Source organism: Parasteatoda tepidariorum, chromosome 7, assembly GCF_043381705.1.
Source record: "Parasteatoda tepidariorum isolate YZ-2023 chromosome 7, CAS_Ptep_4.0, whole genome shotgun sequence".
Classification (NCBI taxonomy): Eukaryota; Metazoa; Arthropoda; class Arachnida; order Araneae; family Theridiidae; genus Parasteatoda; species Parasteatoda tepidariorum.
Window position 1 is genome coordinate 66,445,535 of NC_092210.1, and position 24,438 is coordinate 66,469,972.

Genomic DNA, 24,438 nt, shown 5'->3' on the forward strand with positions numbered 1-24,438 from the left:
AATATACATATTTTTTTCTGTTAATGTACAAATATTTTTCCGATGTGTTTTGGATATTCCTTCTCTAATAAAAAGAGATACCATTTTGTTTTCGTTTGCATAAGAAAGAATATCAAGCATTTTTCTTTTTTAAATTTAATTAGCCACAATAAAGAAGGAACGTTGCAATGCTACGTGCTACATTAACGACGTCTCTAGAGTAACTGAATGACTGTTCATATAGAAATCGCAGGTATTAGTCTCATACAACAACGCCCCCTATAGTTCGTTGCGATCGCGAATTGTTTCTCTATAAATATCTTTGTATCCCTAATTTAAAGTTTTTTTTCTGTACTGCTATTATTACGTTTTTAATTCAAGAGTTAAAAACAAAGAAAATTGTTTAATTTTTTTTAATTATTATAATGTAATTTTGTGCTACATCTTAAGATAAAGTTATTCAGATAGGTGGTCTAACATTATTTACCGTTTTACAATTATAATTTTTGAGCAGATAACCTTAATATACCATTATAAATTACAGTTAAAGAGATCTGTGAAATGATTTATAACTTAATGTTCAGCTTCATGCACTATGAGATGCAAACAAAAATAGTATTTAATATATCCGCCTGTTTGGTGGACGAAAATATCAAATTATGGTTGTGAATTCATCAAATTTGTTTGACACCAATAGATCTAATTATTTATAATGCTAATTGATAATACTAATAGATAATAATATTTGGACGTGGGAAGAGGAGGCACAAGCTTAAGCAAACAGAATTCCTTTTAGTACATATATGTTAAGTGAATAATTTTAGCTTTAGTAAAAAAACTTTTTTTTGCCAAGTAACGACAATTAACGACTGTAACATTACCATAGTAAATTTTTTCTATAGTAATGTTTCACCCATACAAACATATAGTAATGTTATACCCATGTACAGATAACCCATTGACAGCAAAAGTCACTTAGAAATGTCTGTAAAATCTTTGGTACGTTTATATTGTGTATTGTCATTAAGTTCTCGTGATAATCGGAATGAGTTTGAATTATCATGTCTTCATCAACATATTTATATATAAGAACCTTCGTACGTACTAGCAGTAAAACTAATTCTATCTGTTACGCAAATTGCTTCTTTCTTTAAATACCTTCTCCAAAAGACATGTGTATATATTTGCAATTAATTTGAAAAATCCTCAATGGAAGGCCTAAACTGTTCTCAAACACATCACTATGTTTCGAAGTTCATTCAAAATGTTACTAAAATTATTATAGGCAATTTCACAGTGTAAACATTAGTAACATGGGCTATAAAGAATTCCTATAACACCAGTTACCCTGGTAAAAGAGGACTCTAAATTCGTCCCCGAATTTTCCTTATTAATATTCAAGACAGAGAAGTTATTCGTAGTTAGCTAGAATTTACTTTGACTAATTTTACGAGCTTTGAAAACTGAGAGTTCTGCAGCTGTAAAGCTTTTACTCAATGTAATATCGTTTTATATTCTTTAGCAGAAAAATAAACTATGATCTGCTAATTTCGTATCATTTAAGACAGCTGTCAAGTGATTATATGATATCTTCTATCGAGGCATCATATTTTAAATTATTAGCATCAATAGAGCTCAGTAGTTACCCATTTATTCTTGAATGTCGAAATCTTGTCCATTATTTCAACAGTACTCACCATTTTTCTTTATTTTAACACCAAATAATAAAAGTGTAGTGGGATTCGCAAAAGAAGATGGGAGAGCTTAGATGACCACACAACATTTATCTTAAAAAAAAAACAAAAAAAAATAGGGATATAAAACTTATTATCAACTGGATCAAATTTAGTAACTTAAAATCAAAAACGTATTTTTTTTAGTTAAAGTATAAAACAGTTTCACAAAAACATCCTCTATTGCTAATAATCATTGCTCAATGCTTATGACATCTTCGAGAGCCTTTCGAAGTTGAGTCCTTCAAAGAAGAGTCCTTTGAAGTTGAGTATGCAGCAGCATCAAGCAAAAACTGTGCAGTTTATTTATATTTTTTAAAACACATCGATGAGAAATCAAATAAACATTTTTTTTAGTATATTTTATAAATAGTTGCAATTAAACTGTAATAACTGTTGCGATTAAAACTTAATTTAAAAGGCTTTCCCAGAATGAATAAAAGAAGATAAAAACTGTCAATTACTAAAACCTATTTCTTTCAGAAAATTATTAACTCATAAGTTACGAGAATATAAAATAGGAACTTGTAACACGTGGCATATTTTATTTCCAAATTAGAGTTTTCTGATAGCAATTAATCAAAAAGTCGACTTTCCTTCCGAGTCAAGAGCAAACTTACTAAAAAAACCCAGATAGTTTGAATATTAATAACTCACCTGTAATAAAACAACAAAACTGCATCATTCATTATTATTTGAACTTCACCATCTACCTAATGATTTTATTCTTAATTGAAAACTGCCAAGTTTTTTGAGACGTTAATATAAAATACATTTTTATGCTGCCAATATTTATGCACGCACGCAATTAAAAAAACTGACTTAACAAGCTGAGTTAGATAATGCAGTATAAGAAAAGAAAACACCGTAAAAAGAAATGCTCCACAAGAGACCACAAGCTTTGGAAAATAAGAAAAAAAGATAAAAAATGGCGTGCCGAAAGTAATGTTAGTGAAAATTTATTAAAGGGTTCTTAAGTTATCCAGTTTCATTTTATGCCCGTTCAGTCACATAATCGCATTTCATTTGATATTTATGAGTTGACTCTTGACTTCATTTCATTTCCCCCATTTCCACTTTTGACTTTGAGATCATAATGAACCAGCCAGCATGAAGCAGAATGAAAAAAAAAGACACTTTTCTTCCCATTTTTCAGCTATTCTTTTATTGGAAGAAAGCTGCTTATTAATATTTCTTTCAAAGTAAAGTACATGCTTGAATCAATCAAATGTTCTTATTTTTGGATGAGTTTTGAAATTATTGATTTGGAAGAAAGATTTTCAAAATATGAAGGAAATTTTTATAATATGTTAGAAATTAGCTAGAAAGTAATTATTGTAGAAAAGATATATTTTTCTTTTCAATAATTGATTTAACAATTCTTTCAATAATACTGAGGCACACACTTATATTCCACTTATTTATAAACCATAAAACCTGGTAGTTGTTTTTTATTTCGAACTTATTTTATTTAATTGAATTGGTCATTAGAAAAGCACGATACTTTATAAATATAAGTAAAATAATTGTTCTTCCTACTTAATCAATTATAGAAAGGAGAGAAGCATACATCATGGTTGATTATGTAAAAAAAATTTTTACGTTGCCTTGCTATGAATTTTGCGAGACTATTTATGTCAGATTTTTATTATACGTTTTATGTAATTTTTGCTTATCATTATTAATAAATTTTATGTTGTCTAAATTAGCTTTCCCATTGTTAAGTGTAAATGTTGATATTCTTATTCAGAACTTGACCTTTACTTTTTTAAAACTTTTTTTGAGATAGAGCTTTTAATTATGATAAAAATTGTAATTCTGAATAATCAAATGTATACCTTTAAACTTTTTTACATGAAAGATCTGATCTATAATAGTAACTGGACTGATATATTTTTTATTAATCCCTTTTAAAAGTATATTTTGCTGACTAGAGAAACAGAAATCAGTTCAGAGGAGCAAATAAGGCAAAATAAAGTATTATCACAAAATTAATATTGAATTTCAGGAGCATTATGTAACGATTATAATAAAAATTACTTAAGTGAGACAATTTTAAATCCCACCCATGACAATAACTATAATAAATTCATACATTATTCAATTGAATTATTACCGATTTGTAACTGCACTAACAGTCGTGGGTCACAAAAGTTCAGGAAAACGTGTTTTTTTTTTAAATACAAAATTAATGCATATTTTTTCCCTTTTATTTTACCGAATGCGTAATAAATGTATGTTAAAAGTAACCACAGGAAAAGGAACTGCCACCAAAAGTTTAGGCACAAAAACACAATATTTATTCAGTGAAAATAAAATTTTTAATTTTAATACTTAACTTGATGAACCATTTTTAATCAACTGGAACACACAGTTTTCTATTGAAAGCAGAATGTTTTTTCTTGTGTTCTAGATCGTTTTTCAACCATGCTGTTTTAATGACTTCTTTCGGTTAAAGAACTGATGAGAACAACTTTCGTTGTTATATGAGGCTTATAATAATATACCTAAAATGCGAAACCTCCATGGATTTAGGTCTATATTAAGTGGGGAGAGGGAGTTTAGAACTGCGATATTTTTAGTTCTAATTCCTTGTTTCAACAGACGTAGATTTATGCATGTTGGCATTGTTTAGTTAGAAACCCATTTTGGCCCATCTAATGGTTTTCAGAAAGGTAAGTGAGTTTTGATAGTCTACAGAGATTTAAAGACCACTCAAAAATACTTAACTGGTATGGCCATTGAATCCAAAGGATCACCAAATCATAGGCGAAGCTCTACTATGCTTTCTGCTAAATTCCTCTCATTGGCGCATTTTTAGGTTATGCCAATAATAACTATTGCCGTCTGGAACACCTCAATTGCAGGGTTTTTTCATCGCCAAACAGCACATTCATCCATTCATAGCCGTTTGACGTGTACTTGAGGACCCAATTTTTTTTCAGCTGTTCCTGACATATTTTAAGATAAAATTTAGATTATCTTGAGCCTTTAGCTGCATTTTGTTCCTTTGTCTACAAATGAGTTCTTTTTAAAAAAAAATATGGAGCATTTAGTTTTTAATGTCATTAGTTGGACGATTTTGGTTCGAATGTAAGTTTTTTTTTATTTATTTTTTTTTAAATTTTCTCCACTGGTCGTGTTTACAATTTTTTGCAACATGATTGCGGTTTGTGATTCTTACCATGGATTGATATTCTGCTTCGCAACTCACATTATGCGATTTATTTAAAATAAGATTTAGGAAATAGATTTAGTTTCAAACTTTAACCTCAGAATTGGGTACTTGCTCTTCAAGAAGAAGAAGATCACTGATACCCACACCTATGAAGTCAGCGCCAGCTAATAAGCAAAATGATGCATTAAAGTTTAGCTAAGTCTCCCCACATAAGTTAGAATGTTACTTAACGTAAAGTTAATTAACATCAGCACCGTATCGCACATTGAATTTGTTGAAAGATAATTCTTAACGCAGATTTATTAATTATTTTTTAATTATATTGGAACCGTGATCTATTTTTGTTTTGTGCCTGGCAACTTCCTTGCATAATTAGCTTGTTTCTGTTCTACATTGCTTCATACCTCTCTTTGCGTTAAGAAATTGAAAAAATTGAAATCTTTGAGTGAAATTGAGTGAAAAAATTGAAATCCTTGTGAAGGAAGAATATCGAATGCGTCATTTAAAAGAATTGATACTTTATGGGCTTGACCAACTCGAAATTAAATGAAAAGAACAGTTGCTAACTTAAATAAATGCCAGGTTTCAACAACAGTCAGGATAGAGATACCCACACTACTTCATTTGCAGGTATCCCATTCAGAAAATTTCTTCACGTGTGGATTGCTTTGACTTTGGTATTGTGAATAAAAGCTTTCTTTTTCCTGTGTTAAAAAATTAAATTTTATTTTTTCTGTTTTAATTTTTTAGCTTTTCACGTTTCTTTTGCATCAAATGTTCTCATATTTTTTTATTACACTATCAGCAAAAAACAGGAAAATAAATCAAATTCCCTTTTAGCTAAAATTTACTGTGACAGCACACTCTTTTTAAAAGAAATATTCAAAAATACTGCATAGAATTTTTGCTTTGCAGATTTTTGTTAATGGTTAACATCATTATGTTTTATGAAATCCTGAGATTTTTTTTATCACTACTATTTGAAACTTACATTCAAGAGCAGTATCCTTCCTTGCCTTTTAACTTTCTTAATTAGTTGTCTTTAATTACTGGATAAGCATAAATTTTCCTTAAAGTCATCTTATTACCAGAAAACGGTAGATGCTTTGGAAGCAACAGATTGTTTCTTTCAAAACTTACAACTTTGTATTTTTCAGTCATTGTGAGCTTGAAAGGCTGGTAATTAAATTTTATTTATAATCCTCTGTTGTTAGCATACCGAATGGGTAAAATGTTAGAATAGCCCACCTCTTGGCAACTTTTTGAAATCTCACCAAGTTGGCGATTATTGCTGGTATCAACGTAGCTTTTTGTTTATTAAAAAAAGCAATTTAAGTTATTACGAATTTATTAAAATGTTTTTTAATAAAATTAAAAAAATTACCTACCTTTACTCTAATGGCTCATCTCCTATCATTTTCAACCGGTAGCTACTGCACAAAAAAAATTGTAAAATGAAATAATAATTGTAATAAATAAAACAACTGCTAATAAATGAAATAATAACGATAATTCTAAAACCAAGAGATCAGAACCCTAAATGGCAAAAAAAATAAACCTTTTAACCTCTTTTCTAACAAAATACAACTTTTGCGTAGGTATACATATCAAATAACCAATCAGGTTTAAGAATTTTGGTATTGTGGATCGTGGTGTGATAAGACGTTCAAAATAATCTCCCCGAAATATCTTCTGGAAACCTAGTTTGTCGAGATTTCATAAACTTGCTTGGGCGAGATTTAACAAAATCACCATGGGGTGGGCTATTCTAGAATCCACCCACTGAATGTCTATATTATAACTATAAGGGAACAGTGGAAGCTATAAAACAATATTTTCAAAATTATAAATATTTGCAAACACAAGGTAACAGAATTTGCAGACAAAATTAACAGACGCTTATGAGAATAATTTCTGCGTAAATGGTCTGACATGTACAAGGAAAATAAATTTTAAGGGTTTTTTAGTGATGTGGTGAAGAACTTTGAACGAATTTTAAAACATCTTAAGAATAAAAGGAGTATTTCCTTATCATAACACAGTGAACCATTCATTATACTCACTTTCCTTTTTTATAATTGATCTATAAATCGTCGATGAATTTAAGGTCTACCGTAAAGTTGCTCGTAATTTACGCAATTAAAGCGAAATAAATGTGATAAAGAACATTTTATAAATCAAGGTCAAAAATCGAAGAATGGAAAATTAAGTTTGAGTAGATTAATTACAAATTATTATGATTTTCATATGGTATATTTTAATTTCATTTTTGTCTAAAATTTATTTATTGCATTTCTATTTTTTTTTTACTTTATTCAGAAATAGAATATATAACATGTTCTCTTATACTGAAAAAAAAATCTCTGTTTATTCAAAACCTATTTTATATCACAGGGATTGTTATCAGTAAATATTTTTTAAGATCAAATATCTAGATGACACCCTTTTTGAAAAGATAGCTCTAAATAAAGCGAATAAGAAACAAAATCCTTCAGAAGAGTAGAACGCAAACCGTCATTTACCCACAAACATTCTACCTTCTTCAAATTTCTCTTTTGTCCGTTGCCATCATATTTTTCGAAAGATAAGCTTCAATACCAGAAAAATTTATAAACGGGTATAAACATATACCTACACACGTACGCGTGTCGAGATCTTACGAAATTTGCTCTTTTACTCTTTGCACAACTTTTGGTACAGCGTGTTTTTGCTCTTTGCTAGCTTAGGCAATTTTTGTTTCCTTTTTTTAAAACACTTTTATATGCTGACGACAGCGTTACCAACCGGAGAAAGAGAGAGAGAGAGATTAATCCCAACATTCAAAAGCCCGAATACACAATAGAGAAAATAAAATATGGGTTGAGCTCTCACATGTCGAAAAATCTATTGAAAAAGACGTATTTCTTTTTTAGTGCCACGGCGTAATAAATAACGGCACGTTTTATAAAAATTTCACAAGATTTTAATATTTTTCGTTTTAGGGAAGGTGAACAAAAAAAAAAACAAAAAAAGAAACAGATTGACTTATAAAACCGTTTGTAGTGATTCTATGAGTTTACTGTGCAAAGCATATGATTAAAACATGTATACGAAAAATATTTTATTTATTAAATAAATGTTCATAAGTTAAAAATTAGTTTCCATGAAACGTGAAAAGTTTCCTGTCTATTATCGGTTTGTATATCTAGAAGTAGTTCTTGGAAATCTCATGCAGTTATCAATACGGATATAAAATGAATATTTGTCTGGTTTTTTTTTCGTATGAGTTCCTATACCATTCTTACAATTACTTTGAAATTTAGCACAGAATTTTTCTACTTAAAAAATTTTTGAACCTAATATTTGTAAAATAAATTTTTCCATTGGAATAACATAACGTCTTGCTGCATACCAAATACCAATAGCTTCAAGGATAAGTAATTTACAGCTCTATAGTAGCATGCATGCTAAGAGTTTCCGTTTACCATTTGTGTTTGAAGCGCAATTGTTACAAATTATTTCTATAAATGCGTTACATGCAAACACAGGTTAGTTTCCATAACATGTTAATTGACTAACTTAACCATACTTTTATAAATCTAAATAAAGTCACCAATGAAAATAAAGGGAAGTTATGTATTTAATAGCATAGCCAGTAGTATGGTTTAAAATAAAGATTTGCTTAAAAAAATGTAACGCATTGAGTTTCAAACTACCGGGATAATTTATACCAGGTATATAGCGATTATTTTATTTTAGAAAAAATTACTCTCTTGTACCTGTTTTTTGTAAATTGAATGATGTAAAAGCAACGGAATGTCATTTTTTTCAGACTCTTCTAGCTAAAACCGTTCTACAAGCTTGGCGGAAAAATTTATAGGCGTGCTAAAATGAGATTTCTAATCTAATATATATAATTCTCTTACGTGGCTCCCACATTTTGGCTGTATTTCTCTTCCGCCGGTGGCAACGTTTGCTCTGTTTTGTTTACGTTACTATTTCTCTTACACGGCGAATCGACCAATGATTGCCGCTAAAAATGTCACATGCCAAATCTAACTGAGGTGGCTCAACATATAGCGCTTTTAAAAACGGAGACTGAAATAACCAGAGAGCATCAGCAGCGGCAATTTTATACTATTAAGTTAGGCAGAAGTGAGTAGTCTTTGTCGATAGATCTCTATTTTAGTAATTTGTCGAAAGCGCTTTTTTTCCCGAATTTATATATTACGAATTTATTTGATGATTTTTGTTTTATATCACGAATTATACTATAGCACATTTCTAATAGGTTTAACGATTTACATGTCATTTATTTGAATTCAAATTTATTTTAATGACTTAGTATTTACTAAAAAGATGTAAATTTTTTTTGAAAAAAAGTTTTTATATGGATTTGAATGATTGTTTTGAATTCTTAGAATTTTGTGCATTTGCAATATAAAGTTAGTAGCGAGCGAAGCGAGCTTGGTTGCGAAGCAAACCATATAAGATTGCGTAGTAATTTTCGGGGGTTGGCGAGCGTTAGCGAGCAGGGGGAGCAGGCCACTAGTAATTATTAATTTAATGTTATATAATGTCACTACAGATTTCAACAATTAATAAAAATATTGGATGTTATTGACGAAGAGCCTATTTTAACTTGTTGGGATTATCTGTGCATGGCGAGGTAAATTCGTGGAAAATTACCATGTTGTACGGTTATGGCATTTCTGGTAAAAAAAAAATCAAAACATAATTCTGATAGATAATACCAAAGTATTCATTTGGTAAACTATTCGTTTGGAAATTTTTCCGCTCACTTGGTAATGGTTTACAGGGAATATTGGTTTTCAAAATTATAACATTTTGCAAAAGATACAATACTGAAAAGTAATTTAACCGAAAAAATAATTTTTATGCCATGCTATAAGGTCCCATGATAAATTAGCAAGTTTCATCTCATATTATAAAGCCAAATTTTATTGTTAATTTTGCCGACATCATTACCAAAGAGCTTCGGTAAAAATTACTGAGCTTCTCGGTTCCCTCACAGAGTAGCAGAAAAGTGGTACATTTTTCCATATTCTGGTTATTTTGACCATACTTTTTTCTCCTCAGTGTATCAAGGTTAAAAAAATTAAACACATTTTTCTTGACATTTTGACTTCGAAACTATGCTTTTAGAACTTAAATAGCCTAAAAGCACGCGAATGATAACTATAAGTAAAAAAGTACAGGGCCGGAACGATGTATAAATAATAATGATAAATGTAATAATTTAAGCAAAATGAGTTTAATAGTTTGTAACAGAATCTAAAAATAATTATCATTAGTACAGTATTGCTCAGTTCATCGAAAATAGTTAGCAAAGTTCAATAGTTAATCATGTAGGGAAAGATGGGGTAATACCGGGTTGCTACGATTCGAAGGTCTGTTCGAGCTTATACTATTCGACCTAAAAACTGACAATTTAAGACATTTCTACATATAATTTACATCTGATGTAGTCAAAGCCATATTCAAGGGAGAGCGGCAAGAGACTGACCAAAGTTCTTAACAAAAAATATAGTAATTAGTTTTTATGAAAAGATTGGAGGGCATTTCTTTATATCTACATACAAACTACAAATTTGTATTAAGGGTCTTCAAAAATTCGACAAAATATGGAAATAAGGCTTTCTGTGTTTGATGATGAGCCCGCAATAATTTGTTTCCTAGAGCCCCTAAAACTTTTGTTAAAACTGTGGATGTAGTTATCTACTTCCTATCTTATAGTAATATGCACTGCAGCTTTCGTTGGCCCATCATAGACACGCATCAAGTGTCGTGGGGAGGTGAGCTGTAGCGGGTGGTAAACAGTTTTTCCCCGAGATCAGAGGTTATCTGAGCGAAACAGAACAGCGCTACATATCAGCCTAAATCTTTATTGTTTGTTAAGGCCTGAAGATTTGGTAAACATGTAATAAGCTGGACTAAACATTATTTTAGTAACTGTAATAACAAATAAATATGGATAACTTAAAAGCAAGAGGCAATTTGAGAGTTGACATGGTAAAACAAACTTATCCATATAGATTGCCGGGAAATAATTAACGTAGATATAGTAGGTCCTTCTTCTTGACTAAGTAAAAAGTAATTCAGAGTTTGCCATCTGAATAAATTTCAATAGATAATCATTTTTCTCCACCGTATGGATACCTTTATAGACCTATTGTTTGAAAAAGTTTTAGTAATAGGTTGTACCTAAATTCAGTTGAGCATAAAAAATAGCAATTTTTTCTAGTTCAATACGAATGGACTTTAGTCTTCTTCAGAACATTTCTCCGTGCAGCTCACGTTGCCACAAGATCTTGCCAGTTCAATATTTTAAAGGTTTTGGAAGTCCTCCAGTTCTATTATCAATGGTTTTTAATTCTGAAAATCTTATGTGTTGGTCTAGAAATTTCTAATGGACAAATATGTCATGCATATCTCATTCTATTTAATTTTGATTAAATAACTGAAGCTAAATCAACTGAATTAGTTAAGCACAAATGAATACCTTTAACAACAGATTAGCTTTTCGTTTGACCGCTTTTAGGTATAGCATAGTTTAATTTCTTCATGCCATAGATTCGACATGTTATCAAAAACAGCAATTATGTTACCCAAAACAGCGAACACGTTTAAGAATAGTATTTAATTTGTGGTTCCTTCCAGAATAACCTCAATATTATTTTCTTTGGTGGCAAAATTGCTGGAAAAAATTTTATTAATTAGAAACTTCTAAAAGGAATTTCTCCTCGAATTTCCAAAATTTAAAACAAAAAACCAATAGAAATTGCTTAAAATGAGAAAGTAAACAACGATAATTGAGTTTTTGCTGATTTAAAGATTGAAATGCACACCGCGTGAAGTCAAGGAACACATATTGTGACACGGAGGCATCATGATGGAGGTAATAATATTCTCTAAGTTACGCTGAACTAGCAGTTTTTTTCGGAGGGGAAAATAATCCTTAAGCGGTAGAGTATTTTTCATCTAAAACATATTCTATTTAATTTTTTTAATTACTTTATAATCAAACAGATATTGTTTTACTTCTAGTTAAGTCAAGAACATTAAGTCTAAGACTAATGATCTCATATGTTAGCAGTAAAGTTGTATATTGTTTTTATATTATTTCAGATGCTGATGCTCTGAGGATGATTGAACTTCAAGTGCCAACATCTATAGAAAGTGGACTACCAGTCTTATTAAACTGCACTTATGATTTAGAAGGAGATATACTTTATTCTATAAAATGGTATAAAAACAATTTGGAATTTTATAGATATATTGCCAGCGAAAAACCTCCAGGACAAATTTATCAATTAAAGGGAATACATCTCAGTGTAAGTAAATTTTCTTAATGAAATATTTATTACGTCTATATTATGCTAACATTCATGTGTACTAGGTGTATCAAAAATAAACAAAGGTTTGAAATGTCAATTAAGAAAAGGTTTCAGAAATGCTCAATCTACTAAGTTCTGCTCAAGAAACCAGTCAAATTTATTCTCATTTATTTTCAAAATTAATTATAAAGTACAGCAACAGATGGCAGTAATAACATTTTTGCGGTAGTTTTTCATTGAACAGACATGCAACTAAATTACCTCGTGTAACTTGTATGCCATCGATTCATTTACTCAAATTCTTAGAAGCACCAAGCATTTTCATATCGTTACAGATTTTGTTTTTTCACAAATGTTATAATAACAAATAAAATAATAAAAACTTTTTAATATAGCAATAAAATATCTATTTTAAATCAGTTTACCGAGTTATTTAAAATCTGTTTCAATTTTGGATATCAATCAAAATTGTTTAATTGATGCTTCGAACAAAAAACATTGCTATTATATTTATCATACACTGTTAGAAATTTCTCGGAAAAAATGTTTAAATAGCAATTTATTGAATGGTTATTTCACCATATTTAATCAAAACAGTCAAATTACCATAAACAAAATGGTAATCAAACTGCTAAGTTTGAGAAAAACTGTTTATTGACTGCTTTCACCTAATACGATTAAACAACAAGAATTTTATCTCACCAATTAGAACCACCTAATGAGGCTACTTAGTTCTATGCAACAGCGTACATATCATAGCCGAGCGGGCTAATCTGTCAATCTCATGACCGGCAGAACTGGAGTTCGAGTCCTAGTGTTGATACCACGATATTTCCTCCATTCCCTTTAACACATGAAGAATCTCCAGAGTCCAGCACTCTCCAAAGCCCAATACCAAACGAAAAGCCAAGCTCCTATGTCTAGATAAATAATATTCTTTTTTTACGTTTTTGAAAGATGCTAGTTGTAAATGGTTAAAAAACCGTATAGTTTTGTATTCATGGTTTTATAACCATACATTTTGTAAATGGTTTCAAAACCATAAAGTAAAAAAACTGTTCTTTACCGTAAACGTTACGGTTAATCGGATCGACAGACAGCTGACAGTTATTTTACCATAATTTTAGAATGAAAATTTTAACAGTGTATTTATTATATAAACATTGCATATTATGTCGTTAAATATCAATCACAACTTTAATTGTTTATCTTTAATTTTATTCTTTTTTTTTATACAGGAAAAATTTCCTCATGGCAACAGTATTAAAATGCACGTGACTGACTTGCATTCGGAAGGCTCCTACAGATGTGAAGTAACTGCAGAAGATCCTTTCTTCCAGACAGTTATGGATGAAAAAGAAATGCGCGTTTATGGTATGGGCTTAATTCAACTTTTACCTTTTCATATTTAATATACGCATGTGTAGGAATTAAGATATTAACGTTGAAAATGAGTTGAGTGGAAAAACATACTTGTAAAAAAAGGTTATGATTTAAAACTAGCTTCACATTTGAAGAAACTCTGTAACTAAATAACACAAGCTAAGCACTTAAATTTTTTATAATGTAATTGGCCTCTAATCAAAGGTTTGTTTTGATGCAAAAAAGAATTTTTAAATTTTTTGTAAGTTAATACTTTTCCAACATCGATTCCTCAAGGTTTTCATGCATGTAACAAAATTGCCGAGATTGAACTTGGTTTGGTGTTGAAGCTTGACCCCCCAAAAAAGCAGTTTTTTTCGTTCTTATTCATTGTGGAATTATTGTCTCGCAGAGGTTTTCTCTTACTAAATTGCTTAAATCGTCAGCAATGGAAGAGTTAATAAAAATTAAGCTAATAGTTTATGCACAAGTTGTTGTCACATGATCAGTCAGAAAGTACGTGAAAGTTGCAGTTGACGAAATTTTAAGGAAATAAAAATTTAAAATATTTTTTTGTTAAACTAAAGCTGCTTAATTCGTGCAAGATTATGAAGTATATTTGAAGCCTGTCCCGTCAATGGGATTATGAGAACTAATAAGTTAATTTTATTTTTATTTCTAAAAAAAATTATTACTAATTTATACTGAAAAGATCCAAGATTTATTTAATTAACCTATTTTCCAATAGCGATTTGAAACAAATAAATATATTGATTAAAATTGATTATTTATACAGAAAATTTACATAGAGATTCAAACTGTAGTTTAGGGACAAACTTAAAATCTGACTTAAAATCTGGCAATTCTGGCAAAATCTGGCAAAAACAACTGACTTAAAATCTGGCCCCCTTTCTCCTTCTGACGAACTTACAAATGGATATAAACGAAAAATAATGCCTCACTTAAATTCATTGCCTCCGTTTACTATAACATGATAAGATGGATCAAAATGCAGGTCGCCAGCAAAAGACTAAGTAAGAAAGTTCATTTTAGAACACGGGGCTTGTAAAAATTAAAATAATGTTACTCAGTTCTAAAAATGGTTTATTTGGAAAAAAAAGGTCTAACTTTTTTGTAAGGATCTAAACTCTTTTAAATTCATAAGATAAATCTACTGAATCAAGAGAGCGGTTATCAAACCACACGCAATGGACAGTAAAAGTAACTCAAACACTCAAGCAGTCACGGTTTGTTAAACAAGAAGTTTACCACATATGCCTTTTTAGGCCTGTTGATACGTGCTCATATCACCTGATTTCCACACAGCAGCTTCTTTTGGTGCTAAATATTTATGTCATACAAATAGTTTCCTATATAAATTTAGATTCTAATAGAATTTTATATTTCAATTCACCATCCCAAACAGAAATAATTAGCTTGAGCCACAGTGTATACAGTACAGACTGTCTTTAAACTGATGGAAAAATTATGTAATAAGGAGTTCAATTTCCTTCTAAATGGGTTTACTTCAATTGAACTATCAATGTAAATAGCCTTTTTAATAACTATATAATAAACAAATTTCTAAAAACGTGTCTGTTTTGCCTCAAGCAGAAATTTTTTTTCATTTGAATTGTAGTTCACCAATAGACAAATTTATGTAAGCACTGTAGTAACCTAATATAAATTAAATTAAATATCTATGCATATAATCTTTTAACTTACTGAAAAATATAAGTATATAAGCAAATTGAAGTAATGAAGAGAGAAAAAAGTGTAGACAAAAAATCCAGAATATGATAAAATTTAGTGTGCTTCTGGCTCTATGCCATAAAGTTAATGGGAACACCTATAAGCATGCCGCAGAGCTTTGGTAATGATTTTAGTAAAATCAACAATAAAACATGACTTTAAAACATGCGATAAAATTTGGTAAATGTGGTAAAATTTAGTAATTTTATTATGATACCTTAGATCATGGTATAAAACGCTTAAATCTACTCTTCAGTTTTACAATTTTTACTAAATTTCTTGTAATAAGAACTATAATTATAAAAGCAAAAATTTCCTGTAAACTTTTACCATATTACCGTATAAAGTACCAAATGAATGGCTGCAACACTCTATAATTTGATTTTTATTTCCAAAGTTACGGTTTTGTACAAGAATTGTCATTACCGAGCAGTATACGATAACTTTAACAGATTTTTTTCTCTATGAATTTTTTTTCTACGTTTGGTGTTATTTTTCCCCATGATAAAATATTTTAGGAGACACACAATTAGCTGGAAAAAAGCAATATTAACACTTTGCCTCTTCGCAAAAACTAACTTCCTGCTTTTTTTTATGCCAACTCTTCATATTGAATTAAAATCGAAACATTAACAGCTAAACTCTCCGAAAGTGTGGCAAGTGAGACTCTTCAATATTAAGTAAATATTGAATCAAAAGAAAATGAGCGAAAATGAAAACATTTGAATTTATGCCATAGATTACCAATAAAATAGTAATCACGTATTCAAGCTTCCGTCTAATGGTAAAAGAACTGAATAACCATGAAGAATTGTTCCCATAAATCCTAAGTCAGTTCGAATGGGCTTCCGGGATATCATGGCAATATCATCAGTCACCTTTGCTGGTTTAGTTCCGCACTGTTTCATTAGAGGTCAATACTTGGACATAAATCCAGACTTTGTTCTTTTCTCAAATTAAGCGGCTTCCAGGGAAAAAGAAATTCTGTTCAACATCCCATTTGCAGATAACTAGAATAAGAATATTCAATCAGTTTCCCCATTCGGCCATTATCTGAACTTATGTATGGCGACAAATTAACTGATTAGCTTTTGTTTATAATCCTTTTATGATTTTTTTAATTAATAAACTAGAATAACTCGGTAAGTATTACTGAGTTTAGGTTCTTTTATGTATTTTGTTCACTCTGCACTCATACTATTTATAACACCAATTATCGACAATTATTCTTTACAAAGATTGAAAGTTTGGATGGCTCTCTTCTCTTAGTATAAGTATCGCTCTTGCAATTAGAATTTTTCTTTATCATATCTTTTCCTAGATTAGAAAAGTTTATCTCAGATGATGAGATACAAAACGATATCTATCGCTAATATCGGTTCAAAATTGATAAGAAAAGGTTTATTCTATAAATTGCTTGTTCTTTTTCATTATTAACTCTTATGTAATTAGTGCAGCTATAAATAAATATTGTTTTGCAAAAATGTAACAGAGAAAGGGATCTGCTATCAAAGTTTTTATTTGCTTTAACTGTATTTTTGTAACAGGTCCTCAATCGTTGCTTTCATGGAATGGATTATATTACCTTGTCAATATTAACAATTGAAACATCTACTAGCAATTGAAGCAGGAAGTCTTGACAGCCACTCAACATATTTATTAAATACATAGAAGATTTTCCTTTTGTTTATTTATTTATATGAAACTGCTTATAAAAGTAGTTTGGACAAATCAAGAAGTAGAAAAAATAAGCTCTTGATAATACAATTTGTAAATTTTGTGAATTTTCCTTATATGAAACTGCTTATAAAAGTAGTTTGAACAAGAAGTAGAAAAAATAAGCTCTTGATAATAGATACAGTTTGTGAATTTTGACATTTATGTCGTTGACAATTAAAAAAAACGTATTACTTTCGAAAGAACAAACGTTGCCATTATTATTGAACAATGAATATTCTTTATTTAATCTATTTTTTTAACCCTTAAAGTGGCTCTAATATAAGAAGTTTATTTTTTTAATTAATATAAACTGTCTCAAACAAACTATAAATACATTTTAGTCTTCGGCTTTTGATAATTTGCCGCATATTTATATTATGTTTTTAATATTTCTCAATAACTATCATTAAGTATCAATATGTTCTCTAAGATGAATGCCGGCATGTCAAATTAATTTTTTCAATAATTTAAAATTAATAATAAAACTATGAGGAATAGTGCCTATCTATGTTAAACTACACCTAATGACTAATTTTCTATGCTTTAAAAAATGGAAGAAAATAACGAGAGCATTTTTACCGCTGCTATTTAAGTAAAAATTCATCTGTCTGGGTACCCTTGCAACGCAACTAACTTCGTACGGATTGTGACTGTTGGATTTCATAATTTGATTTGGTCCTAATTTTCCCCCTGCTTTTATGATTTTAGCAATTGAAATTATGGATAAAACTGAACAGTAATTTTCCTGCTACGGACTGCTTTCGAATTTAACTATAGCTCAACGCATGGTCTAATGAACTGAGTAAATTTTAACTTAGTGTTAGGTTGATCACAAGTTATTTTCAGGCAAGGTATAACCAAAATAAGATTCTAACGCCAAACATGATCTAGCAAAGGGAGATAAACTGATATGTGCAATCTTTTTAACACTTAACAAGTCTTTTTTATTTTTTTTAAGGAATAAAAATTTCAAATGATAGTCAAATGTTATAAACAGTGTTTTTTTGAGAAAACTGTTGTTGTTGCTGTGTCTATACCAGTGCTAAATTTTACCAAAAGTTTGCAGGCTGAATTTTGCGAGTTCTGGCGCCTGTACAGGATATCGTCTGGCGGTTAGCCGTGAAATAGTACAGCTAGAAAGGCCTGGCAGTAAAAAATGCGTTTTGGCTTTAATTGGGTTTAGGGGAAATATCTGTATATGGAGTAGTATATGGTGGTCTTCTCTGGAGATACCTTCATGTCCTTGAAATGTCGTGTTCGGAGACTTGATATTATGTTTGGGAGGCTTAGAGAACAGTAAGGTCTGAAATGGAAAGTTTTTTAAAATATTCCCTGAAACGTTTGTGCTTGGCAGTTGCATTTGCCTCAGCAGATGTTACGATGGGGGAGAAATACTATTAGTACTAATTAATCAGTACTAATTGTTCATACTAATTTTTACAATAATAATTTATTTTAAATCCGATTAAGTTTTAATATTTGCTATTATGCTAGTTTTAAATACATGAAAACAAAAGAACGAAGTTAACTGTTTAAATTTTTGCAATATTTAATACTTTTTTTTATGAATCTTAAAATATGAATTTAAAGTTTAATATTAAATAAAATATATTAAATGCTTTTAACCGCGTTGTTCCGAAGTAAACTGATGGGCAATGAATTTAAAACAAGATATAAAAAAGAGGAATTTAGAAATCAATTATGCTAACATCGTTTAGGCTGTTAATTCTGAATTAATGAGATGCGTAGAAAGTAATTCGAAATTCAAACTGTAGGATTTTTTTTTCGTTTAGTCAAAAGGCATGCATAAAGTAAGCTGTTTCTATGCAATTTAAATGATTAATTAGGTTTTATTCAGTTTAAGATTTCAACGGTTTTAGGAAGTTAACTTCGAAAGATATCTATTTAGCACTGCACCTGCTTAATAAATATAAAAAATTCAAATTTTTTCAATGTGAAAGTACTAGATTAAAACATATTTTAAATAACTTTCTTTGCTGCATACGTAAAATTTAATGTAAAAAACATTACATTTTTCGAAGTGCTCTTTATTATCTAATATTGAAGTGAATAAGTTCTTTTTACGAACTATATTTTTTTGTATATATATATACCAAATGAANTATATATATATATATATATTGTGGGGAGAGACACACTCCAGTACTCTCCCACCAGAATTTTATCTGTGATGGAAATTAAGGGATACCACTAGTTGATTCATTGTTGTTTTGTGAGAAGCCGGGAGAGCTGTATTAGGATCTTCGTACTGTTTGAGTGCTGATCATGAGAGCTTTATTAAGTTCACAGTCGTAGTCGCTCCTGTGTTGCCTTTAGTAGTCGAGTGTGATCGAGACTGAGAAGCAACAGCGTGAGGATCATAAAATCGCAGTCACAAGTAGCAAGTTAACTGTTCAATGCTGACCATTTATCGAAGTAGGCGTGTTCAAATCGTAGTGGGTGTTTCTGTCAAGGTAGGTGCGTTCACATCACGTCCGAGGGTCACTAATGTGGGGAGTGAGTAGTTATCGACCATGTCAACACTCGTCCATGAAAAGGTACCCCTATATAAAATCGAGTTAGCATGTCTTATATACTAGAAAATTGGAATTGCATTTTTGTAGTGGTAGACACACACTATATATAAAATTTTTTTTGTTTCTAAATCTTTTACTTTTTCTTGTTTCTTGTTTTTTTTCTGTTTTTAAGTAACGGTATTTTCCTGGGAAATAAACGATTTATACTGACACGCCACTGATAGTTTTTTTTCCATAAATTTAAAATTTTTTTTTAAAATTTTAACTATTTGAATTTTATTTGGAGGAGTTTAATTCATTTCTCTTTGTGAAATTTCAACAGAAGCAGCTGGTTATTGTTAGCTATCCCAGATAGATTTTGAAATAATTTTAGTTAACTTAATCACTAAGTACTTGCCAGTACTTGGTATTTGTATCGCAAATTAAAACAAATGCCGTTTACAATTTAAATATATTTCTGTAATACAATTTTTTCCCATGAGGGGAAGGAAAAATTTATCAAAATCCATTTTCAAATGACAGCCTTATTCTTAACTTTTAACTTCAAACCATTTAAATTTCTTTCAAGTTGCTTTTAAATAATTTTAAATTACTTCTATAGTATACAAGGAAAAAAAATCAGGAAAATCATTCTCTTTTATAATTCGTTAAGAAATCAAGTCACATATTTAATTTACAACAAAAATCATGTTTATTCTACTTTCAACTTCTAAGGAAAAGCTTTTATTAGGATAATGATAATCTTGTAATGTATGGATCTCTGAAAACAAATCAGGCTAATTTAGTCAGACAAGCTGCTTACTCCAGTATTCCATTAAGTTTGAAATAGAATAGTTTTAAACATTACTTAATGTATAGAGAAAAATAAATGATAGATGCATGGATGAAAATTCTGTGATGTTAAAATTAGATTATGATTAAAGATAAACTAAACTTTTAAAATATAATTAATACTTTAGAAGTATAAGAATTTATAGATTTTAAACTGAAACTAGACTTACTTTTACTTAATAAGTACAGGTTGCTATTTGATGTTTGTTTTTTGTAAATTGTTAATTGCCAATTGGGCATCCATTAAAAAGCTGAAAAAAGATCTAAATTCGGATATAGATTACAGAAATCTATTTCGTTATTTTAGTTCTTAAAACATTTTAAAAAAACCGAATAAACGATAGTTTAAAAATTGCTTAATGGAATAGTGTTCCTAGCACCTAAATAAATAAAATTTATCAATGCATAAGCTTCTGAAATTACGAATTTGCAGTCATGTTTATTTGGACATTTAAAAAGTTATAAAATGTCCCTAAAATTACGTGTACACGATTAATTTATATGTAAAATGCATCACATGGGGATTATCCATTCGTACACAATGAAAAAAAATAGTAAAATTGCCTTACCGAATGGTAATGACATTTCTAGTTAAAAAAATTATTTAAAAAAAGAAACAAAAAAAAACTAGTTGGATGCCTGTAAATGAGGTAATCGTATGTAAATCGGGGCATTCGTCGATTCAGAAGCCAATAAGGTTCGATACACACGCATGACGTCATTTTATTAAATTTTATTTAAATCGCATGGTGAGGCATAATAGCCTCGAATCTTGTCGAGTTGCAAGTGTCAGAATCTGATATTAAAAACCAAAATATATGGTATTTAAAGCATTTATTCGGCAATTTTTCCGTTTATATTGTAACGGTTTTCAAGGAATTCTTGTTTTTAAAATTAAAGTTTTTATTACCACACATTTATTTTCAATGTTGCCGAAATCATTACCAAAGCGCTTGAGTAAAAATTACCAAACTTTTTGTTGTTCCTATAGAGCCAGAAACACGAAATTTTATCGTATTCTGGAAGTTTTGACTATACTTTTTACTCAGTGTAGAAGTGCGACTTAACACATAAATTTTAGTTACTTTCATGCTGAATTCTTTTTAAAAATTGTTTACACTTTTATGTGCTACAAGCAATTATTATAGAGTATTTTATAAGCATATATAAAAAATTTACTTTACTTTTGAAATGAATTGAACTGGGTTTGAATCCCGGCAATGGTTGGCCGATACCAATTCCGCAGCAGGTTTGCACCGACCACAGTGCAGGACTATAATATCCTCAGTGATAGACGGATCATGGGTTAGAGTCTCCATGTCGTCGGTCTAACTCTGGAAGGTTTACGTATTTTTCCCCTAAGTGGAACGCAAATACATTTTAGTTCCATCAAAATAGTCCTCCACAAAGGCAAATTTCACCCAATGCTTGATCCAGTAGTTCCCTTGTCCTCTGGATTGGGTTCAAAGTTGCAAGACTACAGAGTTGATCATTAGTAGCCGTAAGCTCAAACTTGGGTCAGCTGTACAATGACGGATATAAAATAAAATATAAACATCATTGCGTGTTATGCTTTTGATCAATAAATTTTGAAAACATCTCGTGTGTCTTTTCGTTTTGGAAGTTAAGTACCTTTTTCGATGACACAACTTAACTTCAGTTTATATATTTACCGGCTAAAATTTCCCAAACTTTCAAAAAATAATTGTAATTTTTAAAAAAAAATTAAATCATTCAGGACAACATATAAATATTTCATCTTTACCTGAAAACTAGAACTAATATATTTAAGGCAGTTTGAAACTATTGAAGATATTTTCAACGATCGAATATCAATATTTACTTCCTGACATGAAACCAATGCACATGCCTCTATTTTCTTTCTCTTTCTCACTTAATCTCGAATAAATTTAAATCTAATATCAACAAACAAGTAATATGAAATAATTCAAATATTTCCTACACATCCTTTCTCTGCCTTAAATGTGTATAAGAAAAGCTTCAAAATTCCAAATAAAAATATATCAATGGTCTAAAGCACGGTATTTAGTTGAAATAAAACCGTTTAGCAAAGAAACGACTGAAACCCCTACTGACGAATTCGTATAGGAAATAAAAAATAATTGAAAAAAGTTTCTCGCTAACATTATATTCACCAGTATAACATAAAAAAAGAAGAAACAGTTGGAATTTAAGCATGAAAATAATTCACGCAGAACTCCTATCTAAATCAACCATGTGAACCCTCCCCCTTCCCTATTGATGTATATTGATAAAAAAAACATGGAAAAGATAAAAGAGGAGATGAGGAAGAGGGAAAAAAAAAAAAGTATCGAACCAATGCGATAAAAACATCGTTAGGCTTCTTCAGGATGAAGTGTTTTTCTTCCCGTCCCCCATCCTCACACACCCTGATACCCCTTTCTTCATCTTAACCGATGTTGAACGGTTTTATCCCGAAAACAGGAGAAACAGGAAAATGCAACAGAACAAAAGGGGACCAAAGTGAGTTTCGGTCACGCTATCTGATCGTCGATCGTCTGGAGAGCGGGTGCTCCAAGGGCCTGTCAGTCCCACGTGACTGCTTCCCGAATTATGGACTCTCACCTATCCCCCACTCCTTCCTTGCCACTCTCTTTAGTTGACTCTTTCTATTCGGAAAACGCCCCTTTTCTCTCCGGGGATGTCTTGTGAAAAAGGGTTATGCCGTTTCGGGGAGTGGAGATGGAATTAAAACAATAGACATTTATTTTTTTTCCCTTCGATTCGATTAGATTCTGTTTGAAATTGAACAGTTGTAGAATCTATTTTTAAGAAACATTAAAAAAAAAAAACGCAGAAAAATAAATGGATTCTTTAAAGAAAAAAAAAACTTTTCTTTTCTTCAACTTTTTTAGAAATCGTGTATATTCCTCTTGTCACCGATGGAAGGAAATCCACACGATGATGTGCGAGAAAAACTCAAGTTAAATAAATAAAAATAAATTAATATAAATAAATGAATAAGCAATAAATATTTTTTTAAGTATTAAGAAATAATCCTTGGATAATAATAGAGTTTTAATAAAAAAAATTTCTTGGTTATATTGAAAAGCTTGGAACAATAAAATGATTAACACCTTTTTAAATAATGATACTCTTTCAAGAAAGTATTTATTAATATTATTCCAGTTAGATTCTTCAAAATGTTCCAATTTTCTTTTTTTTTTTATTACGATACAGAAAATCATCCTTTCACGTAGATCGTGGTGTTTTAAATCAAGCACCCTTTTAAAATCACACTACTGTGCAATGAGGATTAGAATTGCATTTTCTCAGATTTTTGAATTACTATAACAGGAGCAACTAGGGTAGGTAAATTAGGTTAAATTAAAAATCTAATCTTATCTTGAAATCTGATCAGTTCACCTTACTCTTAGAGAAATTCATTAATTTTAGTATTTGTGTTCAAAGTTCAGTTTTAAGTTAAAAAAATACGATATAAAATTTTTCACAGTCCAATCCAAAAGAATAATATATGTTAGAAACAATATAGAAAGAAACAATATATGTTAACAATCAACAGATTGTTATTACTAACTTATATTGTTCAAAATAAATAATATATGCTAGCAACATACACTGAGTGGCCAAATTATTATAACCACCCCTTCAGTACGCTGTTGGGCCACCTTTTGCGTGTATTACTGCCTTAATTCGTCTGGGCATGGATTCTATGAGATGTTGGCAGGTGGTATAAGGTATGCCAGACCATGCTCGCTGAACTGCACTTCCTGCAAATTTGATGGTACTGGATCCATCTGTCTGAGCACTCGTTCAATTTCATCCCACAAATTCTCAATTGGATTGAGATCTGGGGATTGTGATGGCAAGTTAAATTCTCCGTCATGCTCTCCGAACCATCTGAGGACAATGCAAGCTTTATGACAAGGAGCGTTGTCCTGCTGGAAGTATGCATCCCGGCCAGAGTACACCATTGACATAAACGGATGTACTTGATCTGCAATGAT

The 24,438-nt window shown here is 30.2% G+C and overlaps 1 protein-coding gene across 2 annotated transcripts in view; it reads left to right on the forward strand.

Annotated features, from left to right (window-relative positions):
* The window catches only part of LOC107445498 (cell adhesion molecule CEACAM6), a 152,638-nt gene that overhangs the window by 96,834 nt on the left and 31,366 nt on the right, over positions 1–24,438 (forward strand). For both annotated transcript variants that reach the window (XM_016059898.3, XM_016059899.3), the window contains exons 2-3: positions 12,019–12,224; positions 13,466–13,601. In XM_016059898.3, coding sequence (XP_015915384.2) covers positions 12,019–12,224; positions 13,466–13,601 — 342 coding nt within the window. The remainder of the gene's footprint in view (positions 1–12,018; positions 12,225–13,465; positions 13,602–24,438) is intronic.